The sequence below is a fragment of the Lissotriton helveticus genome, chromosome 4_1 (genome assembly GCF_964261635.1).
Source record: "Lissotriton helveticus chromosome 4_1, aLisHel1.1, whole genome shotgun sequence".
In the NCBI taxonomy this organism is placed as follows: domain Eukaryota; kingdom Metazoa; phylum Chordata; class Amphibia; order Caudata; family Salamandridae; genus Lissotriton; species Lissotriton helveticus.
This window is the reverse complement of record NC_136063.1, coordinates 59364831-59388040: the sequence shown is the minus strand read 5'-3', so window position 1 is coordinate 59388040 and position 23210 is coordinate 59364831. Positions and strand designations below refer to the sequence as shown.

The 23210-nt window shown below is 43.9% G+C and overlaps 1 protein-coding gene across 1 annotated transcript in view; it reads left to right on the top strand.

Moving 5' to 3' along the window:
* Nucleotides 1–23210, top strand: part of LOC144827858 (uromodulin-like) — a 167684-nt gene that overhangs the window by 13080 nt on the left and 131394 nt on the right. The window contains exon 2 of the mRNA XM_078686023.1: nucleotides 3103–3204. Within this exon, the coding sequence (XP_078542149.1) occupies nucleotides 3103–3204 (102 nt within the window). The remainder of the gene's footprint in view (nucleotides 1–3102; nucleotides 3205–23210) is intronic.

Sequence of the window (23210 nt, the reverse complement as noted above, 5' to 3'; positions counted from 1 at the left end):
GCTGCACCAATGTGCAGTGTTGGTTTTGTTTAGCAGCAGTGGTGAAGGTGCCATAGTAATCAGGCTGCACCGAGGTGTAGTGTTGGTGTGTTTAGCAGCAGTGCTGTAAAGGTGCCATAGTATTCAGGCTGCACCAAGGCGCAGAGCTGGTGTGTTTAGCAGCAGTGGTAAAGGTGCCATAGTAATCAGGCTGCACCGAAGGCGCATTGTTGGTGTGTTTAGCAGCAGTGGTAAAGGTGCCATAGTAATCAGGCTGCACCGAGGTATAGTGCTGGTGTTTTTAGCAGCAGTGGTAAAGGTGCCATAGTAATCAGGCTGCGATGAGGCACAGTGCTGGTGTCTTTAGCAGCAGTGCTGTAAAGGTGCCATAGTAATCAGGCTACACCGAGGCACAGTGTTGGTGTGTTTAGCAGCAGTGCCATTAAGGTGCCCTAGTAATTGGGCTGCACCGAGGCACAGTGTTGGCGTGTTTGACTGCAGTGCTGTAAAGGTGCCATAGTAAACAGACTGCACCGAGGCAGAGTGTCGGTGTGTTTAGAAGCAGTGCCATAGAGGTGCCCTAGTAATCAGGCTGCACCGAGGCACAGTGTTGGCGTGTTTCGCATCAGCACCATAAAGGTGCCAAAATAATCAGGCTGCACCGAGGCTCAGTGCTGGTGTGTTTAGTAGCAGTGGTAAAGGTGTCATAGTAATCAGGCTGCACCGAAGTACAGTGTTGGTGTGTTTAGCAGCAGTGGTAAAGGTGTCATAGTAATCAGGTTGCACCAAGGCACAGTGCTGGTGTGTTTAGCAGCAGTGGTAAAGTGCCACTGTAATCAGGGAGCACCGAGGCACAGTGTTGCTGTGTTTGGCAGCAGCGGTAAAGGTGACATAGTAATCAGGCGGCACTGAGGTACAGTGTTGGTGTGTTTACCAGCAGTGTCATAAAGTTGCCCTAGTAATAAGGCTGCACCGAGGCACAGTGTTGGTTTGTTTAGCAGCAGTAAAGGTAACAAAGTAATCAGGCTGCACCAAGGCACAGTGTTGGTGTGCTTGGCAGCAGCGGTAAAGGTGACATAGTAGTCAGGCGGCACCGAGGCAGAGTGTTGGTGTGTTTAGCAGCAGTGCCATAAAGTTGCCCTAGTAATCAGGCTGCACCGAGGCACAGTGTTGGTGTGTTTAGCAGCAGTGCTGTAAAGGTGCCATAATAATCAGACTGCACCGAGGCAGAGTGTTGGTATGTTTAGCAGCAGTGGTACAGATGCCAAAGTAATCAGGTCGCACTGAGGCACAGTGTTGGTGTGTTTAGCAGCAGTGGTAAAGGTGCCACAGTAATCAGGCTGCACCGAGGCGCAGTATTGGGGTGTTTAGCAGCAGTAAAGGTGCCAAGCTTAATCAGCCTGCACCGTTGCACCGTGTTGGTGTTTTTGGCAGCAGCTGTAAAGGTGACATATTAATCAGGCAGCACGAGGCACAGTGTTGCTGTGCTTAGCAGCAGTGCCATAAAGGTGCCCTATTAAACAGTCTGCACCGAGGCACAGTGTTGTTGTGTTTAGCAGCAGTGGTAAAGGTGGCATATTAATCAGGCTGCTCCGTGGCACAGTGTTGGTGTGTTTAACAGCACTGTTGTAAAGGTGCCCTCGTAATCACTCTGCGCATTGGCAGAGTGTTGGTGTGTTTAGCAGCAGTGTTGTAAAGGTGCCATAGTACTCAGGCTGCACCGAGGCACAGTGTTGGTGTGTTTAGCAACAGTAGTAAAGGTACCATTGAAATCAGGCTGCACAGAGGCGCAGTGCTGGTGTGTTTATTAGCAGTGCCGTAACGGCGCCACTGTCATCACTCTGCACATTGGCACAGTGTTGGTGGGCTTGTCAGCATTGTCATTAAGGTGCAGTAGTAATCAGGCAGCACTGAGGCACAATATTGGTGTGTTTAGCAGCAGTAAAGGTCCCATAGTAACCACGCAGTACTGAGGCACAGTGTTGGAGTGTTTAGCAGCAGTGCCGTAAAGGTGCCATAGTAATCAGTCAGCACTGAGGCACAGTGTTGGTGTGTTTAGCAGCAGTGGTAAAGGTGCCATAGTAATCAGGCGCTACCGAGGCACAGTGTTGGTGTGTTTAGAAGCAGTGCTGTAAAGGTGCCATAGTAATCAGGCTAAACCGAGGCAGTGTTGGTGTGTTTAGCAGCATTGGTAAAGGTGCCATAGTAATCACTCTGCACATTGGCACAGTGTTGGTGTGTTTAGCAGCAGTGGTAAAGGTGCCATAGTAATCAGGCAGCACTGAGGCACAGTGTTGGTGTGTTTAGCAGCAGTGGTAAAGGTGCCATAGTAATCAGGCAGCACTGAGGCACAGTGTTGGTGTGTTTAGCAGCAGTGGTAAAGGTGCCATAGTAATCACTCTGCACATTGCCACTGTGTTGGTGTGTTTAGCAGAAGTTGTAAAGGTGCCATAGTAATCAGGCAGTATTGAGGCACAGTGTTGGAGTGTTTAGCAGCAGTGCCATAAAGGTGCCTTAGTAATCAGTCAGCACTGAGGCACAGTGTTGGTGTGTTTAGCAGCAGTGGTAAAGGTGCCATAGGAATCAGGCGGTACTGAAGCACAGTGTTGGTGTGTTTAGCAGCAGTGCCGTAAAGTTGCCATAGTATCCAGGCTGCACCCAGGCACAGTGTTGGTGTGTTTAGCAGCATTGGTAAAGGTGCTATAGTAATCACTCTGCACAGTGTTGGTGTGTTTAGCAGCAGTTGCAAATTTGCCATAGTAATCAGGCAGCACTGAGGCACAGTGTTGGTGTGTTTATCAGCAGTTTAAAGGTGGCATAGTAATCAGGCAGCACTGAGGCACAGTGTTGCTGTGTTTAGCAGCAGTGGTAAAAGTGCCATAGTAATCACTCTGCACATTGCCACAGTGTTGGTGTGTTTAGCAGCAGTTGTAAAGGTGCCATAGTAATCAGGCGCACAGAGGCACAGTGTTCGTGTGTTTATTAGCAGTGCCATAAAGGTGCCATAGTAATAACTCTGCACAGTGGCACAGGGTTGGTGTGCTTGTCAGCATTGTCATTAATGTGCCCTAATATTCACAGACTACCTTCATAGCTTCTGATCTGTTATTTGTGTTGTTGCAGGTGTGCCGCAGTGTGACCCTGCGTGTGCTGATAACGAGCTGTGCTCGAACAGTTCCGGGTACGTCGAGTGCAAGTGTCAAAGAAGCAAATACCTAAATGCAAGTAAGTATGGAAAGTTCTTATGTATTGATGCATACACAGACTCTGGTGCAATCATATAGTGAGAACTGCATTATAACACCACCCTCCACAGTCAATTGTGATGCATAAACACAATTGAATAAGGCAGCACAACAGTTTCACTCGACACAGACCTAAAATACAATCCGCACATGCCTTTCCATAACCTGAGCAGAGAGCAGCATTTTTTTACATAGATATAGCTGACCCAGAGAATGACAGAGTGCAGATGGAGAAACAAAACAAGAAGCACCGATGACATTAACCAGGTATGGTTGTGGTGCAGCACATAACTTCTGCCACCCCATCAGCACCAGGATTCCCTTATTAATGAGAGTGCATCTTACAAATATAACATTGCTCTGTGCATGACATCACACATGGCATTGGTGATGACATCACACGTGACATCACTGATGTCATCCCTTATTACATATAGCAAATTTCATTGCTTTGTTTGGTTTGAGTGAGAATCATAACTGAGTTCCAACCATGTGTTTTATTTTATTTAAAGGTCATGTTTTTTATGACACTCAATTTTGAACCTCTTCTGCTCATGGCCAAAGACTGGGCACAGCTGAGGCTGGTCATAGGGCTGGGCCTCTGACCAGGCCCTACGTCCATGCCACAAGGACTGGGCAATTCCTACGGCATAGGGTTCGCCATAGAGCTTGGCCTCCAGGCTGGCACTGCGCCCAATCTGTAGCAGGTGTCCCACCCCAGTGAGTGTGCATATAAGTGAGGAAGCGAGTGAGACGAATTGCACAAAGGGAGATGACTTTTAGCCAAAGCTGTGCTCAGCGAGGGTTCACGGCAGCGCCTGATCTCCAACCAAGCCCTACATGTTGCAGCTACAGATGGCAAACTCCAAATGCACATGACTGGTTCACAGCAGGCACTACACCCCCTGCAGCCCACGGCCAATACACCTTGGGCGGCCACCATCACTGTGGACAGCCTTTGATTGCTCACGGCAGGAAGTGTGCTCTGCACCTGGCTTCCACCAAGCCCAGGGCCTTGGCTTGCTTCAGGTGGCCAACTACTGCTCCACACAGCTTTTGGCCATGTGCAGCTAGGGTATGCCAAGATAACTGGGTTCCAGCCAGGCGCCTCCGCAACCCACTGTGGACAGCCACCACTGTTAGGGTTTGGATCTCCCAACTTTACATGTAGACAGACTGTTTTCTTAACATTTTTTTTTTAGATTTGTTCCTACTTTTGTGGAGCTGCAGATACAGGGTAAGTTTCATGCCTGGCCCTTGCAAACCAAGTCCAAGCATCGCCATCCTGTGCACATCCTGTTGGAGAATCCCGGTTCTGATTCCATCCCAGTGATTACTCTGTTGTAGGCTGGAAGAAATTTAAATTATGCATTTGTAATTTGCATGAGTTGAAGAATTTCTCATTTCACTCCTTATGGGAAATTCCAGAAATTGCACCATTATGTGACTTTGCCTAATTAAGTGTCATTCACTGTAAAACGTTATCACATGGAGGACAGAGCTAGGATCACACAGAGGTAGTCAGTCCCGGATAAGCTCTTATGTAATGCCATCCTGTACCCCTGTTACACATGGCATTGGTGACCCTGAATAACATTCAGGGGACGAAATCCAGAATACGAATGTCCGGGCTGCTGAAAATGAGTGGTGAGGACCGAGTGACCAGCCCAAAGTGCATCCTAATCGACTGTGGCAGTGTGGCCCAGCCATGAGAAGTCTAGTTGTTTGGAGCCAGAAGATCCTACCATAAGGTCCTCTGGACGTGCCGGCTTCTCCAGCTCTGGACAGCTGAAAACAGCAAAGAATCTCAAGTTCAATATAGATGATGACCACATTGAGAGAGACAGATCTCCTTAAAACTCAAGGCTTCCCATGCACAAACTGCTGGCGATTGGTGTTGGAATCGGTATGAAAGGAAGGTACTGAGTTATATGGGCTCGCCTTTGGCAGGACTGCTGAAAGCAAAAGGGGCCTCAGCCTTGTGGGGCAGTGGAGGAACAGTGGAGAGGCACTCCAATCCCTTGCACCGCAACACAGAAGGAGAAATAAGGCAGGACACGTTGAGGCACACTGCTCTCCATACTCCATGCGGCAAAACACGGGAGCTCCAAAAAGGTTTAAGGTGGGGTAGCTGAGGGGAAATATTGCCCTGATGTAAACTGAGGCAGTAGGAGGCAATTAGCAACACCATCAATCAATCAATCAATCAATCAATCAATCATTTGTAAAGCGCACTACATACCCGCGAGGGTCTCAAGGTGCTGGGGGGGATGCTACTGATCGAACAGTCAGGTCTTGTGTATCCTCCTGAAGGACAACACTTGGGTCTGTAATAGGCTCAGTGGGAGGGTGTTCCATGTCTTGGGGGCGAGGTGGGAGAAGGATCTCCCACCGGTGGTTGTTCTTCGGGACGGTGGTGAGTGAGAGGTCGGCGTAGCGTAGCTGGCAGTTGGAGATGTAGAAGGAGAGCCGTCTGTTGAGGTAGGCTGGGCCGGTCTTGTGGAGTGCTGTGTGTGCGTGGGTGAGGAGCTTGAAGGATATTCTCATGTTGACGGGGAGCCAGTGCAGGTTTCTCAGGTGGTGGGTGATGTGGCCGTGGCGTGGTACGTCGAGGATCAGTCTTGCCGAGGTATTTTGGATGTTTTGTAGTGATTTGATGAGCTCGGTTGACGCTCACGTGTAGAGGGCGTTTCCGTAGTCGAGTCTGCTGCTGACGAGGGCCTGGGTGACTGTCTTCCTTACTACTGACACTATAGGACAACCTTCACATCGCACGATTGAAGGCTGTGGAGGATTACTTCCAACTCCCTAATGCTCCCTCAGGAGCTATGGTAGCCGAAAACAGGCACCACATACAGGGAGGCAAAGATTGATTGGTGGGCACCTCAGCTATGAGGAGGATTTCAGTTTTATCCTAGTTGAGTTTCAGATGGTTGTGAGATAGCCATAGTTGGACTTCTCTTAACCCCTTGCCTGCTGGGGTAATTCCCCCACAGTGCGGGGGTGGGTGGGTCCGTGGCCCAGCTGTGCTCAAGACGAGCTGAGCTCGTCAGAGACCCGACCACTCATTAATTCTCCCGCACAAGTGGGGAATTAGCCGCGCGTGGGCGGGCCGTGGCAGTTATGACGAGCTCAGCTCATCATGAGCACAGCTCCACTGTGCCTCATGACGAGCTCAGCTCGTCGTGAGCATGGGAAGGGTTAAAGTGACATTAAGTCTTTGCATGTCAGACATGTAGGAAGTTTCCACCAAGTTGTTAAAGTGCTCTCTCTACCTCTCAAAAGACATAGATAAGCATACATCACACTTACCTTTGAAGCAGAATGCTCCTGGAACAGACTATGGGAACTGCCCCTGAGGGAACATAAAACAGGGCAGTCTTTCCTGCAAGACACTGGATGTATCCTTCCATATAATGAATATGATTGCTTCATTCAATTGCTTATTGTTGAATATTCCGTGATTGTATGCTTCTGATGACATGCCTCAATACAGGAAGGATCATTCTAGATCTCTCCATTCTTGGAGGGAGATTGCATTTCCTGAACTATTTTGAACTAGCAGGACTACTACTAGATAGACCGGAGTTCCCACAGTTGGAAGATGTTTTGATGACGTTGTTGTTTAAGACTCTCAGGCAAGTGTCTGTTGATGGAGTCTGCTTGAGCATTTTGGACACCTGAAAGGTGGGTTGCTGTGATCTTAAGGTTGCTGGCTAAAAGCCATTTTCAGATCGTCTGGGCCTTATGTGACAAGGGCCTAGACCTCTTCCCTCTCTCCGTGTTGAGGTGGTATATAGTTGTTGTATTGCCTGTATGAACAAGCAGAGAGTAGGATCTTAATGATGGATGAAGCATCTTCAGCACCAGATGGACTGCGTGCCGTTCAAGGAGATTGATATAGTGTATTGATTCTCTCTGCGACCACTTGCCCTGGATTTGGAGGGGATCAATGTGGGCCCACCATCCATTGTTGAAGCATCTGTGACTATGGTTTGAGGAAGTATCTTCTGATCAACTGGGATTGTAATCCAGCAGTTGTCCCGAAGAGCTGTCGAACTGCCACCGACGACCTGTCGATGTTCGTCTGACCTCTATCCTAATCAGGGCCTATGTTTTTGGAAACTTTGTAAAAGTCCAGAGGTCCTGATAAGCCCATCACATGTGCACATATGCTCCTACAAATCACTTGTGCTTTACCTTACACTTTTGTATCTTTGTGGGCCTAAGACGACCATCTTTGTACTTTTCCACATTATCCCAGTCTCCGATTTTTGCAATTGTGTTCTGTCCATTCAGTACGCCTGGATTGTTTTGCTTTTTGGATCACACAGTTTTGGACTTTTTATTCTAGGTGAGTCTCAGTATATGTGTCTCACCCATGATAACCACATATCAAATGTACTGCAAGTGTTTAAGATAAGGCCACACCGATGCAGCAAGGGTAAGAGGCACTTGAGTGCTTACATGAGAACATGTGTGCACATGCATCTACAGGATAATATATTGACCTGGGGAAGGACTTATAATATTAGCATACACCAATAGCAAAAGTCACCACAGTGCGGTCTAGTCTTTTACCGAAACTGATCACATGCCTGGAAAGAACCACTATGCATCAGTTAAAATAAGGAATGAGAGACACCCATCGCTAAGATGCGTTCTCAAGGGAATCAATTTAGACAAGTAGGCCGAGGACGGCCTTGGCAAAATAAGTAGACAGGGCGGTGTTACGTGGCATACCTCCCAGTAGCCACAATCGGAGATAGGCACTTGACAACCTTTGTTTTTTCTCCAGTCCCTCGTTGATCACTATCTCCTGACCATCAAATCTTCTGTTTTCTACCTTTCCGTAGGGTTTGACTACATGCCCCTCCTCCCTGGTAAAGACCATGATACACTAGTATGGTGTCAAAAATGTATGTAATGTAGCGTTCGTGTTTGTCTTGTTTTGTCTTCCTATGCCTCACCATAATGGTGAAAACATTTTCACAGCCAATGAGGGAAAGCGACGATGGTGGGCATTTTTGTTTTTCATGTACAAAGTGATCACCGTTTTACAGTTTTAATGAGCACTCACACAGTAGGGTGTTTAACATTTGTGTTTATTTGCATTACTTGGGTTTGTCAGGGAAGGATGAGCAATTTTGTTTTTTAATTTTTAACCTTCTTTTGTTTCAAAAATGGAATACCACTAAAGTTACCATATGTATAATAGAGGTATGCATGTGGCATGCTATCCACTATGTCCTTATTTGAGAATTCTGAGGAGTGTCCCAATGGGATTAGATTTCCTTTAGGTCCTGAAGAAGAGTCAATAGGGGAATGGCTCGAAACATGTTGACCGATCATTTCTGCAGAGAACAGACTCATTACAGTCCACGATTTCAGTCACAACCCCTGATTTTATCTTTACCGGCTAGCGGCGGGAATAAAACAATAGTCCTGGTCAGGTATTTTTAAACTTACCAGCACTTCTTTTCCACTCCCCTTCACGTACACTATCTTTATCATAGACTCCATCTATAAGTGATCCTGTATAACCGTTGGGTCGTAGTATGCCTCAGTCCATAGTGAACCCAATGATGAAGCACACCACCAAGGGGCAACCCTGGTGGGTGAGGCGTCTCTAGGAAAAAGGTTTTTTCCCACTGAACAATCTTCGCTGTATCTCATACACCCTCCCCATGGCAGGTTTTTTAATGAATCTTTTTTGGGGGGAAATGTAATCCCAAACATGCTTGCCTCCACCTGTGTACCCAATACGGTGGAAATAGTCTTACCCACAGCTAACCAGAATTCTTCTGGTATTGGGCAAATAGCAAATGTGCATATCACCTGCCTCATTTATTCCGCACCACTTACATTTGGACTGCCACTTTCCCTTTTTTTCTGCAGCCTTTTTAGGTCCAGTCGACTCTTATAAAGGGTATAAGAGTGATTCTTCCTTAATGCAGCATATTTAACTGCTGTGTAAAGTATAGATAAAGATACTTGCCATAACTCTTCCATCTCTGCGTCCGGCAAGTATCCATCCCATGCAGAAGAGGGTGCTCTCATCTTTACATTGGCTGCTGTGAGTAAGTATTGGTACCTTAATGCTACTACCTTCTTATTGGGCTGTGGATCTTGGAGGTCAATATCCATTTGGTTAGATTGCACTTTTGTCCAGTTCTGGGTCTTTAGCCATGAGTTTACTTGGATTATTTTAAACCTGGAGATTTTCCCTCCTGTCTTTTGATTCCAGTACTCCCATGTTAGATTCTGTCTAGCATCTGTCCCCATCTACTTATTCCACTGTGTCTGAGGGGATCCGTAAGAGTGTCAAACATAAATTCCGGAATGCCCGGAGAATCCCATATGGGAGACAGCTTACTGTGGTACGCAATACCTAAAAGGGATCCGGCCTCAAACCAAGTTCTGGCCGTTGCTTGTAGGCCTTTTAATCTGACCTTCTTGAAGTATTTGGGAGCCCCAAATGTATAACGAAAGCCTTCCTTAGGTAATCCACCAAGCATTACTCCGTACATTCCTCCCAATAGGGTTTCGTCAGGGCTGGATAGTAAGATTCTGTTGTTTTCCGCTGGAAGGCCCAGCAATATAACTGGAAGTCCGGGAGCCCTGTCCCCCCTGCTTCTACCTTTCTCCACAACTTCTTCCAAGAAAGAAGCACACTCTTATTTACCCAGATAAAGGATGTAATTTCCCTCTGTAATGCTAAAATGCTTTTTTTAATCGCATTTTAAGGGATATTATCATTCAGGAATGTGATTTTAGGTAAAATATCCATTCTTACCAGATTAACCCACCAGTAGATAGACAATGGGAGATTCTGCTATCTTTTTAACAATTTCCCCACTTCTTCCCTGGTTTTCTCAAAATTTGATGCAACAAGTTTCTCTAAGTCCCTGATTATATTTATCCCTAGGTATCTCATTTCCGAAGCGCTCTTTATTTCTCCTTCAGTTTGATTCCAGATCATTAATTCAATTTTTTCTTCATTCATTTTATACCCTGAAAAGGTGCCAATCAGTCTTGCCTCTGCCACAAGTTGTGAGGTAAACAGTATTGAATTGTCCGCATACAATGCATTCTTCCTAGAGAATGTGTCCAATTTGAAGTTCTATATTCCCTCATATAGTCTTAAACTTTGGGCAAATGGCTCAATATAAAGATCAAAAGGAATAGGTGAAAGAGGACACCCTTGTCCTGTTCCCCTTTCAATCCTCACTAGGGATGAGCAGTTGGATTTCTATAGATCCTCTCAAGTGTGTCTATCAGTAGTTTACCCATACCAAAATGCTCTAATACTGCAAAAAGGTAGCTCCAGTTGTCCCGGTCGCAAGCTTTACCAGCATCTACAGTTATCACCGCACGGAAGACACCCCTCGTATAGCTAGATATTTGGTAGCATTCAAAGCATGGTTCAACTCTCTCAAATTCCTCCCAGGGATAAACTCCTTTTGGTCTTCATGTATTAAATGTCCAGCTACATTGTTGATACGGGCTGCCAAAATACTAGTAAAGATTTTATCGTCACTATTGAGTAAGGAAATAGGATAAAATGATTGACATTGAAGTGAGTTCTTACAGGGCTTCGGAATGAAGGTTATTACTGCCTCATTCCATGACTCCGGTATTGGCTTACCCTCTATTAAAATTGAGTTTAAAAGTTTAAACCAGATTGGGATCATCTCGTCTGCAATGGTGGAGTAGAGTTTTCTAGGAAGGTATCGGATCGGATGCCTTGCCTTTTGTTATTTTCTTTACTGCTGCCAATATCTCCCCACCAGTTATTTCCTGACCTAGGTACCCTTGCTGTTCCTGAGACAGTTTTGGAAGATGTTTATCTTTAAGCCACACATCTCTACACACTCTATTTGTTACAATGTCATCTGAGTATAGTTCCTGAAAGAACCCCTTAAGACCTCTCTTGCTGCTCTTTTCTGTGATATGTCCAGCATTATCCACTTCGATCTTCCTGATATAGTTTCGATTCCTCTCTAACCTTGCCTTCCATGCCAACAGTTTTCCACAACACTCTCCCTGCACTATATCTCTGGCTCTGCTAGCTTCCCACAATTGCCGGACTTTCTCTTCTATCTTAACTTTAAATTCTGTTAGTAGTTCCTCAAGTGCTGCAACTATCTTTTTCCTTTCTTCTATATCCTAAGTCTTACTATTCAATGCCATTTCTACTCTCCCTATCCCTTCATCTAGAGAATTACATGTTTTCTCTCCTTGCCCTGTTTTTTCAAGTACTTTTAAGTGTCCCCCTTAGCCACTGCCTGTCTGCGGTCCGCCTAGTGACGCCTGATCTAAACCTGAAATTTTTTTTCTTTCAGGGCCAGACTTAAATGCCTCTCTTTTATGGTGTAGGATAGGAAGTTTACCAAAATCTTGTGGGGGCTCTTTCCCCCTGGGTGCAATTTAAAGGGATCTCTGTGCACACACTGTATTTCTGCTTCAAGGTTAGCAAGACTCTCCTCCTGTGGGAATGCACTTCTCACCAGTTTTATCACAAAGGGTTTAATGTCTGTTCCCACGGCACCTAATAATGTTGACGTTGTTTCACCTGGTGTTATTCTCCAATTTTTCTAGCTTGTCCGACAGTATTTTTTCTCTTTGTTTCAAGTGTATTATTTCTCAGATGTTTCCTTGAACAACTGTCTGACATTCTTTTAACCCGGACTCTAAAACCTGTGTACGTTGCGCCAGGTTCTCTAAATTTACTTGCAAACTCATGCAGGCTACCTGAATCTCCTTTTGATTGGACTAAGTGATCGAGAAATAATCTTTGATCTCTTGGACAAGTTGGCCTAAGATTCCCTGCACTGAGTCTTTTCCTTTTGGCCGATCGCTCAATGACACCACATCTAGGGCCAGATGTAGGTAGCCAAATACCGGTCGGTAACGGCCGAATTCGGCCGTTACCGACCGGTATTTGGCTTTTGAGATGTAGGTGCCAGAAAACAGGCCATTTCGGTAATTTTACCGATTCTGTAAATATACCGGTCGGTAAATTTACCGACCGGTATTTTTACAGAATCGGTAAAATCGAGATGTAGGTGGGACTCTTCTGAGTCCCACAAGCCCTACAAAATCGGTATTTTACCATCAAATACAATTTGATGGTAAAATACCGATTCCGGTGTGCATGCACATGTGTGCATGCACACCTGTGCCATATGACAGGCAGACCTGCCCTTAGGGCAGGTATGCCTGCCACATGGCCCCTGAACCTTTTTTGGGGGTGGTAGAGGGTGTCAAAGTGACACCCCCTGCACCCTTGTCAAAATCGGTATTTACCGAATCGGTAAATACCGACCGGTAATGCCCCATTCATTCCTATGGGCTTCAAAGCCCATAGGAATGAATGGAGCATTACCGGTCGGTATTTACCGATTCGGTAAATACAGATATTTACCGAATCGGTAAAAAACACATCTGGATGGACCTACATGTCCACCCTTCATATTTACCGATTCTTAATTACCGAATCGGTAAAATTCGGTAATTAAGAATCGGTAAATATTTTTTACCTACATCTGGCCCCTTGTGTTGGGCTGCATGGGGTGATTGTTACTTCCTCCATAGTGCCCTCTCTTCCCGGGTTTAATTCCTCTATATCTAAACATGAGAATTAATTTTGCATGGGGACTGGCTACCTTGACTGCCTATTTCCATGACTATTGTGCCTCTCATGCCTTACCCAGCATATTTGTTGGAGGCCAGACCACTTTGTACCCCACTACTCATTTCACCCTACTTAGGTCTAATTTGGGCTTAAAATAGGACTTTAGCAAAGGGGTAATTTTGTGGAGCTTAAAGACTGTCTGGTCCTGCTTTTGCTTTATTTTAGTGGCTGTTTCAGCTCTAGTGGGCGATGAGTCAAAAAAAGCACACAGCTGCTGCTGCATGGGCTGCCAGAAGGACTGACATTTCATGAGCCTTCTCCTACTGGTTGATGGTTGGCATCCTTTCTGATGATAGGGTGACTAAGTTTCACCACCCTCCCCAAATTCCATATTTTACCATCATCAGTTTTCATGGCATTGCAAAACAGTTTGATTATATGGCTTTGGCACCCTGTAGAAGTAGGTCCCTCATGAAAAAGAGATGAGGCGTAGTTTGTTGGGTCAAGTCTGCCTGCTTTTATGGACTTCGCTGGGAGGTACATGTGCGGTCCCTTTCCCATTGGGCCTTCACCTCGCCTTGCACCTCCCATTGCCGCCTGACGTTGCCTGACCTCTGACACCCTTCAGCGTGTTGCCTGATGTTGCCTGGCGTTTACTTCAGCACGCCTGATGTTGTCTGATCTCCGACACCCTCCAGTGTGTTGCCTGCTTTTGCCAACACGTAGGCGCCATTTTCTTTCTTCAATCTATTGCGAGAGTCACAGCCATTTTCTTTTCCAATCTTTACCCTATCTCCGACCACAACATTGGACATTTTGGTGTGTTTGCCTTGGTCCTATCTCTTTTTTCTTACCTCCTGGTGTATCATTTCTTGTTGTCTCCAGGGTTGTCTTGTGCACGTCTAGTAATCATTTATCCAATGTCATCCATGAAGGAACTAGTTGAGATTAGTGTTTTCTCCACCTTAAAAGCTCAAATGGGGTATTCAGAGGGTTTTATTGTGTAGTCAGAAGAAATTCTCTGGTCCACCTTTCAATTAAAGTTATTAACTTTTGCTTATTGTATTCCTTCCTTCAAGGTTTTGTTGAAGCTCTCTACGGAACAGATGATACCTGGGTGGTATAGTGCTAAGTGCGGATGAGTTATGTAATTTTCTTCTAAGAATGTTTGCATTTCCTTAGAGCAAAATTCTACTCTGTTATCTGATAGGATAGTCAATGGTAGCACTTCACAAGCAAATACATCAGTTAAAAACGTTATGACTGTCTTTGAATTAATGTCTTAAGTAATTCTAATTTCTCGCCAGTAGGAGTATAGTTCTAACAGGAGTATAATGTAGGGTATCACGTTTTCCCCAGCTATGGGACCAATAATGTCCAAGGACAAATCTTGCTGTGGGTTGTTTGCAAGTTTGCATATGTAAATGAGGGGTTTTCTTGTGATTAAAATCTTGCCTCTCTCATTGTCTGGTGCTCAGTCCCTTACACATTTTTCAATTTATGTCCATGCCAGTGCACAAAAAGTCCATTCAGTTTTCTCATTGGTCTTGGAAACACCAAAGTGGCCTTCATGTGTCTTTTTTATGGGTTTCTCTTGCATACTCCTAGGGGGAATTAGTTTGGGGCCTCTAAAAAGACATTCATCCAGTTCTGTCCCTTGTGCTGGTGCCCAGCCTCAGGACTACCCCTTATCCCATTTCTTGTTGTTGTCGGTGGGGCCATCCCCACCTTTCATCCTCCTTCCCTTTCCCTTCTTTCCCCTTTTTATTTCTCTTTTGTTCTTGAAGTCTCCCTGAAGTGGCAGGTGGAGGACATCGGGAGGCAAAGCACAGCCAGCCAGAGTATACAAAGGCAGCTTCAACAACTGCTAAGCAGGCCATGAAGCTATTCCGGTGCAGGTATCAAGTTTGCTAGCTCACATTCGCAATGCATAGTCAGTCAGGGCTGACTGGAATTCTCAGCACATATAATCGTCAGCTTGCATTTACATTCTAAACGGCCCATGTTGTCTTGGGGCAAATAGTGAGGAGAGTGCTGACTGCGATGGAGGGGTCAGGGAATGGCTTGGGAGAGGCGACGTTCTCGGTTACGAGCATGCATTGAAGTAGACATATTGGCATTCACCCAGCAGGCGGCCCACATGGTGATTCCTACGGCAATTCCCGTCACAGATAAATGAGAACAGATGATACTTATAGGCACTGTCAAAAATTGCTCACTGTGACTCGGGGGCACTTCCGAGCTGGATTAAGGCTGGGAAGCGCTGAGAGTTACACAGAGCGCTAGAGGTGATGGGGTACGCACACACTTTATATACACATTAGTCAAAGTTTGCTGCCTGAAAACATTGAACTGTTCATCAGTCGTCTTGCCTCTAGTGCTTAAAGGTTCACAAGCACAGTTTAGATTAACACACACTCATTAAGACATGTAGGTCCTCATCAGATAAGTTGCCACAAATGATCCCTTGGTTTCTCACCAATCATCTTCCAGGTTCAGACAAACCCATGCTCGTGCTGGCGTGTTGTGGTGTCATCAGCTCGATCCCATCCTCTGCCACCAGTGTTGAAATATTAAATGAATGACCAGGAGGACAGTGTGCTTGAAGAGAAGTTTATTGGTAACACCTCAGCCACAGCTCAGGCGCAGCTCTTCACTGAGGGGAACACTCACTGGAAGGTTGGAATGTCATTTTGGAACGTTCTATTGTTCCAAGAAACAGCCACAGCATAGGCAACGGGTGGAACCACTATGGACGATACCACACTGCACCATGCTTACATTTTCCAAAGAGCGGGTTACCCAGGCAACGCAGATGCAGCCTCAATGTTGACCATCATAGTTTCCAACTCCCGTGGCAGGAATCAATTATCTGGTGTGACAATGGTTGAAGGGTGATGAATAACTGGAATGTGGCAGTTCAGAGGAATGGAGAGGACACTTTATAAGTTTTTTTTGTTCAAAGAAATGTTTAATGGTTTTCTTTACAACACAAAATACATAAATGACATCAAGTCAGTTATGTCGCCAAAACTGGAAGTCTACAAGAGGTGGACTAGACACTACATTACACTCGGATCAATGCAAAGGAGCACATGTAAGTGAGTGTACGGCCTTGGACTGCAGAAGGTCGTAGAGACCAAGTCATCGAAGAGACAGCATGCACACTAATTGTCTTTGGTAGATCCGTGTCAGGTCAATGCACTTGAGTTATTCTGACCTCTGTAAAGAACCGTGATGAACAATCCGATTGAAGCTTCTGGTTATGAACAATATATTATTCGAGCAGTTACTGATAATCCTAATTCTAGAGTGGGACGAATTAAGAATAGTACAATGCCCGTAAAAAAAGAGATGAGGATAGGAAAGCAGAGACTGAAATAGGTATAGATGGAAGGGAAAGAAAAGAGATGCTAGGGCTCGGTGTGTCAAAGGGCTAAGACTAGAAGCGGTATACACTTAAATTCAAAAGGGAACCTTAATTTAATCCCAATGGGATGTCTCCATCATCATGGAGGGCTGTGAGGTGATATGCTGTATGAACATCTCGGCGTAGAACTCACGGGGGTTTAAAAACACTAGGACTAGAGTCGAGCGTCTTCCATAGTTTCTTGTGCTTGGGTTTCCAAGGTGAGGTGTTTAAGACAATATTGTCTGCTCCTCTTAAAAAAATTAACCATTCTTGCCATTTTTTTTAAGTGATTTTCCCAAAGCTCTTCCAATTACACAGGATTATTTTACACGCTAGTGTTAACATTAAATCAAGCAGAAAGCAGTCATCCTCCTCCGTCAGGGTCCAAAAACCCTGCCAATATATAAGAAAGTTCTTTAGCTGGGGAGATTTTGAGTGTCTGTGCAATGTATTTGAAAATTTGATACCAAATATTTTGTAGCATTTGGCATAGCAGGAGCATGTGAGATAGATCACCCATGTGTGATTTGCAATTCTAGCATAGTGGGGACTGGATTACATTTAATTTAAACAATCTGGCTGGGGTCCAATATGACCTGCTTATGATCATAAATTTTGTTTGTGATAGAGTAGGGGAGATTTTGTGTTTAAAGGCATTGTATGTATTTGCTTCCAGTCCAGTGTAATTGTTTTGCTGTTCGGTTCTGCCTCCCATTTTGCTCCATTATTCAAATGTTGTTTGCAGGGTTCAGGGAGTAGTAGTTTGTAAATCCTTGAGACTGTGTGCCCTGCGCTTATTAGTTTGGTGAGTCTAGAGGGTAGCGAGCGAGAGTTAAACATAGAGCTAAGTTTTGAGATCTGGACTTTTACTTCCAGAAAATTGTAAAAGTCTAATTCAGATAAACCCTTTTCTTTTATAAGTGAGGAGAATGGGATCGTAGAAGTCTTATTATATAGGTCTTTGAGGAAGATGATTCCTTTGTGCGACCAGTCTCTCCAAAATATCGTTTCTTTATTTATTTTTATCGTAGGGTTGTTCTAGATTGCCTGTAGATTTGAGGCACCCATTTTTGTTGTAGAGAGAGTATCCAGTCGTTTTAGGGCGTTTTTTGTATTTATTATGATGTATTTAGAGTGTTCCAGGTTATTGGTCTGCATTGTCATATTTGCTTTGAGTGGAATTCCTTTAGTGAGGTGTAATTCCACCCATTGTGGTGTGTAATTAGGGTTATCAATGAACCAAGCAGCTCCTTGCTTGCAAATATAAGCTATTTGATAATTTCTGAAATTAGGAAGGCCTACTGCTCCCATGTTTTTCCCCAACCTCAGTTTACTTGAGGAGATCCTCGCTTTTTTTCCTTGCCACAGGAAGTTACTAATAGCTTTATCTACCTTATTTATAAAGCTATCCGAGAGCAATATGGGTAACATACTAATGAGATAGTTTATAATAGGTTTGATCATCATTTTAATTGTTTCACCTCTCCCCCACCACAATAACAATTTTGGGGACCACCCTTCTAGAAGGTCAGTGATTTTTCTTGAAATTATGGTTTCATCTATCTCTAGAGTGGCAATGAGGTTGTTTCCGAATTCTAGACCTAGATATTTTATTGCACCGGGTTGCCATGACAGTCCAGACTCACCTAGAACCTCCCTGGAGCCACATAAATTAAGTAGTTTAACTTCGGTCTTGTCCCTATTAAGGTTAACCTGATACTTCTGCATATGATTGGATCGAGTTCATGAGGGACGGTATGGCTACATCCTTGGACACGACTAGTATGTTGTCTGTGTATGCTGTCACTTTGAATGTATTCTTCTCGAAGTCTATGCCTTTTATGTCCTGGTTCGCTCATAAATGTTGGAGGAGAGGTTCAATGGCCAGTAAGAATAGTGAGTGGGATAACAGGCAGCCTTGCCTGGTGCCCTGTTTTAACTGAAAAAATTCTGAGAGAGTTCCTCCGGCTCTCACCCGAGCCCTAGGTTTGTGATATAGTGCCATGATCATCCTGATCAAGTTCTCTCCTAGATTATATTTCCTAAGTGACGGCTCTAGAAATGACCAATCCACTTTATCAAACCCTTTTTCTGCGTTAATCGTTATTTCGACTGTCAGAGAGTGTATTAGTTTTGCTTTTTCTATTGCGTGATAACATTTTCTGGTATTATCACTGGACAACCTGTTTTTTAGAAAACCTGTTTGAGATGAGTGGATGAGTTTATCTATATATTTTTGTATTCTGGTAGATGAAATCATAGCATATAGCTTGCAGTCCTGGTTTATTAATGAAATTGGACTATAGTTTTTTGGTAGCGAATGGTCCTTTCCCTCTTTTGGTATAACTGTGATAATGGCTTCCGATGGTGTGCCAGTTATTTGGCCTGTGGCTGCGAACTGGTGATATAGGAGTAATAAAGGTCTCGTAGGTGGTCTTCGAATGATTTATAAAAGGATGCATTATACCCGCCAGGCCCCGGAACCTTACCGGTTTTAATTTTTTTAATGGCCATTTTCAGTTCCTCCATTGTGATTAATTCATTAATGGAGTCCCTCTCCTAGTCATTTAGCAAGTTCAGTGCTGCTTTATTTAGATATTCTTGTGTTTTATGTGGTTTCACTTCGGTATTGGCAATATATAACTTTTAATAAAATTCTTTAAATGTGTCTGAATTTTTTTTAGGGTTTGTGTGAACAGTTCTTTTGTCATCTCTGATTCCCCTGATCGCGTATCTCTGGGCTTTGAATTTTAGATAAGAAGCCAGCATTTTCCCAGCTTTGTTTGCTTCCCACAAGCAAAGACTTTTTTGTTTAATTATCCAGATACCCGGTCTCGTACTAATAATTTGATTGTATTCGTATTTTTTATTCTGAATTTCTGTCAGCGTCCTTGGATCGTTAGTACTGATGTGAGTTTTTTCCAGTTCTGAGATAACTTCCTCTAACTTCTGCAGTTCCGAGTTTGCCTCTTTATTCATTTTAGACTTAATTTTTATAATGACTCCTCTCAAGGTCGATTTTAGGGCTATCCACCTTGTAAGATGAGAGGTGTCATTCACTTTGTTATCTACTAGGAAGTTTGTGATGACCTCTTCAATAGTTTTTTTGTGCTCGAGTGAGGATAAGACTTCATCATTGATCATCATAGCGCCAAGAAACCGTTCAGGTGTATGTTGCGCTTTACAAATATTTTAAACTTATTGAATCTCCAGAAAGATTCTTCGGTTTGTGCGGATGTGTCTGTGAGTGCCAGTGTAATACAGGAATGGTCGGAGACAACTTTTGGTTCAATGGTTGATTGATTAACCCTGCTTATATCATTTGCCTGAAACCAGGAAGTAGTCTATACGAGAGTATGAATTATAGGGAAACGAGTAAAATGTGTAGTCTCTCTCAGTGGGGTTTTGCAACCTCCATGCATGTAGCATATTGAATCTTTTGCATAAGTGTGTAAGTGCCATGTGTGATTTGTTCACTTTGAATATACATGACTTACATGATGAGTTCCTGTCAAGGCAAGGGTCTAGCGGTAAGTTAAAATCTCCTGCGATTACGGAGGGGGCAGAGTCTGGGATCATGAGAATGTTCTGTTCTAGGTCCTCCCAGAACAAGCTGTTGTCATTTGTCGGGGCGTAGATATTAGTTACAAAGAGGACAGAGTTTTCCCTCTGTATTTTAGCGGTGATACATCTCCCTTGATTGTCTGTTGAATGTGAAATTCATTCTAGCCTAGATCTCTTTGTTATCATAGTTATTACTCCATTTCGCTTCCAGACTGCTCCTGAACAAAGAACTTCAGCATATTGGTTGCCCTACAGAGAGTCTGCTAATTTATTGTCTAATTTTGTCTCTTGTAGGAGAATGGTGTCAGCTCTCTGCTTGTCAATGATTTTCCTTCTTTTTACTGGATGATTCAGGCCCTTAACATTTAGAGAAACAATTTTAATCTGCTTAAGTGGATTATTCATATTTGTGTCTGTTGTGCTTGTATAGAGGTTCGTGAAGCCCTATCCCAGGGAAACATCTTTTGAGGCCGTACAGCCTAGTAGCCCTTTGACCACTTAGCCAAGGAGAGAGAGGGAAAGAGAAACAAAAAGGTGAAAAAAGAGGAAGAAGAGGAAGAAGAAAGAGAGGAGAAACAACTAAATATAACATCAGGAGGGACAAGTCCTGTAGATGCACCTAAGCCCTTCAGCAGGAATACCCATCCCCACCCCTCCCCCCCACCCCAACCCCAACCTCCCATCCCACCCCCCAAATGAGATGTGTAAGACGTGACGATGCAGGAAAATGTCAGCTCATTCCCGAACCGATGGAAACTATGCTTAAAAATGTTAAAACCCTTTAAACATTTTGTGCTACATCTTGTAAATTCTCTTCAAATAAGCAATACCATTAGATAAAACCTTAGAAAACTGCTGTGCAACTGAATAACATAGTACGTCGTATTTTAGTTTAAGCATCAACTAATGCCTAAGGTAGTACATCAAAACAGTAAGTAAAAAGTGTGGTAGTTAGTACGTGGCAGCTAGTGGTTACTACCCGATGCAGTAATGTTGATAGTGGCCATAAGTTAACCTTGATTTAATTAGGATGTCGTGTGAGATATAATAGGCTTCTGCTAGACTGAGATATACTAGCATCCTGTCAGTAGGTGTAGTTAGGATAACCTTGGAGGAATTTCTTAGGAGATAAAGTAGTCTCATGTTAGTCTGAGACATATGTTAGTTTTATGTGCATATCTTACCTGTAGCTTTGTAGTACGTGTAAATCCTATAACAAGCAGTGTTATCACTACAATGTAATCAATTTAGTGACCCAATATTTACAGTACAGCAAAACAACATCATAAAATGAAGATGTATAGATCAAAGCGATATATGACAATTTTTTTACAATTGAACCATGTAATATCCGAACATGGGAATATTCCAGGAAACATGGAGATATATAGAACCAGGGAATATATCAGGGAGGCCTCAGGCCTTACTATCACACTTCTGAGCATGATCCAGCATGAAGCTGCATTTTTGACACAACAAAAACATCAGAGGTCAAGCATCAGGACTCAACTGTATGTTCTTCGAGGCAGATTCCTGAAACTTAGATGTGTCCATTGAAAGTTTATTGAAACTGTCTAGAAACTTTTTTAGAGATGCACCATCACTGAAGAGGTGGGTCATTCCGTGAGCAATAATACGGTATCTCACAGGGCCAGCAAAGGAGTACTGAATGCCCAAGCTTTTCATTCTTGGGCGGAGCGCTAAGACGTTTTTCCTTGTTTCCACTGTCTCTTTTGAATAGTCTTGTCATATGAAGATTTTTTGGAAGTTCCAAAGCAGGTGATTTTGTTTCCTCATTAAAGCTAGTATTAGCTCCACATGCTGGTACCGTAGGGGTTTGCAAACAATGATTGTAGGCTGAGCTTGAGTGGGGTTTTTCCTCGCCAGGGACTCTGGCGTGGCTTGGAGAGCAGAGAAGATGGCGGCGTGAGCTTTCAGCTCCGTTTTCACGGAATAGAATTGAAAGCAATAACCCTCTTCAGAAGAAGCGCTAGATCTATAATTTGCTAGGGCTGTGCTCTTGAATTGCCTGACAATCCTTGTTTATGGTAGCGCTGCAGATAATGTAGGATTTTCTCAGGTGACACACACAGAGAGTACGGAGCGCTTCCTGAGCACATGGCGCTGTGACCCCGATCCGATCCTGAGCCGCACTACCCTGAGCATTTTCCGACCCGGTCTCACCTGCCAGATCTGGGTCTGTGATCGGAGTTGACGCCAAGTAGGTGAGTGCGGTTCTGTTGGCCCTGAATGACATCGGCGGCTATAGAGTGTGATGCAGGCTGAAGCTCCGGGATGTGCGAGAACTCCAAGTTACACTGAAGGTTACCGCTGCTATAGTGGCAAACGGACTTAAGCATTTCACTCTGGATGAGCAGAAATAATTATGTGCAGAATTTGAAGAATTTGAGCTCCGGTGCGCATGAGGTCCGAGATACGGGGTGCGGAAGAAGGTTACCGCTGCGATAGAGGCAAAAGGGTTTAAAGCATTTCGCACTTTGCATAGTTTGAAGAATCTGAGCTTTGGTGCCTGTGAGGTCGCTGCAAGATACGGTGGTTACAAATGCAGCAAAGCTTGAGACCGGCTGAACGGCGAGATTGTTTGAACCTAATCGAGCTACGGTGAACGTGAGTCCCCCGAGGTGAAAATGACAATGAGCGATTGAAACTTCTGATGCAGGTTGAGCTCCAGCGCAATGTACAATATGTTCAAGTTCAAACTTATTTGTTTGATTAATTAAAATCTTACAAAAATGCTTAAAATATCATCAAGTATAAAAGAATTTAAAACACTATATACACGATTTTTCTAATATCGCATAGTTACTAAAATTCAAGACTTAATATCTTCAAGTTTTGTACCAACAACACATAAGAATTTTACAAATGCAGAGTTCATAAATATATCTTTAGAGTTTAGGCATGCCATCAATGCTTGTCTACATGTCCTTACTCCACGAACATTGAATGGTCTCTGTGGGTGATTTTCCTTTCAATTTCTAATTCAGGACAAAGACATAATAGAAGTATAATATCTTCTTGCCCACATTTACATAACCTACATCTATTGTTCTCCTCATTGCTCTTCCATGGAGATAAATGATATAAACCCAGCAATAATCCAAAGCGTGCTCTGATAAAGATTTGTTTACTTTGCTGCTACCATGATGTTTCAAGGTATTCCTGGACTTCTTTTTTCAAAAAAATCCATTTATAATTGGCCATGCGTTTCTTCTTTTTACAAATATATCTTTATCTTTTATCAGCGACAGTTGATTAATTAGTCAGTTAGTTAATTGTTCTTTTAAAACTTTCCTGGGTAATTCTTTTCTCCCAAATTGGTACTACACCAAATTCTTCCTTTGCCTTATTT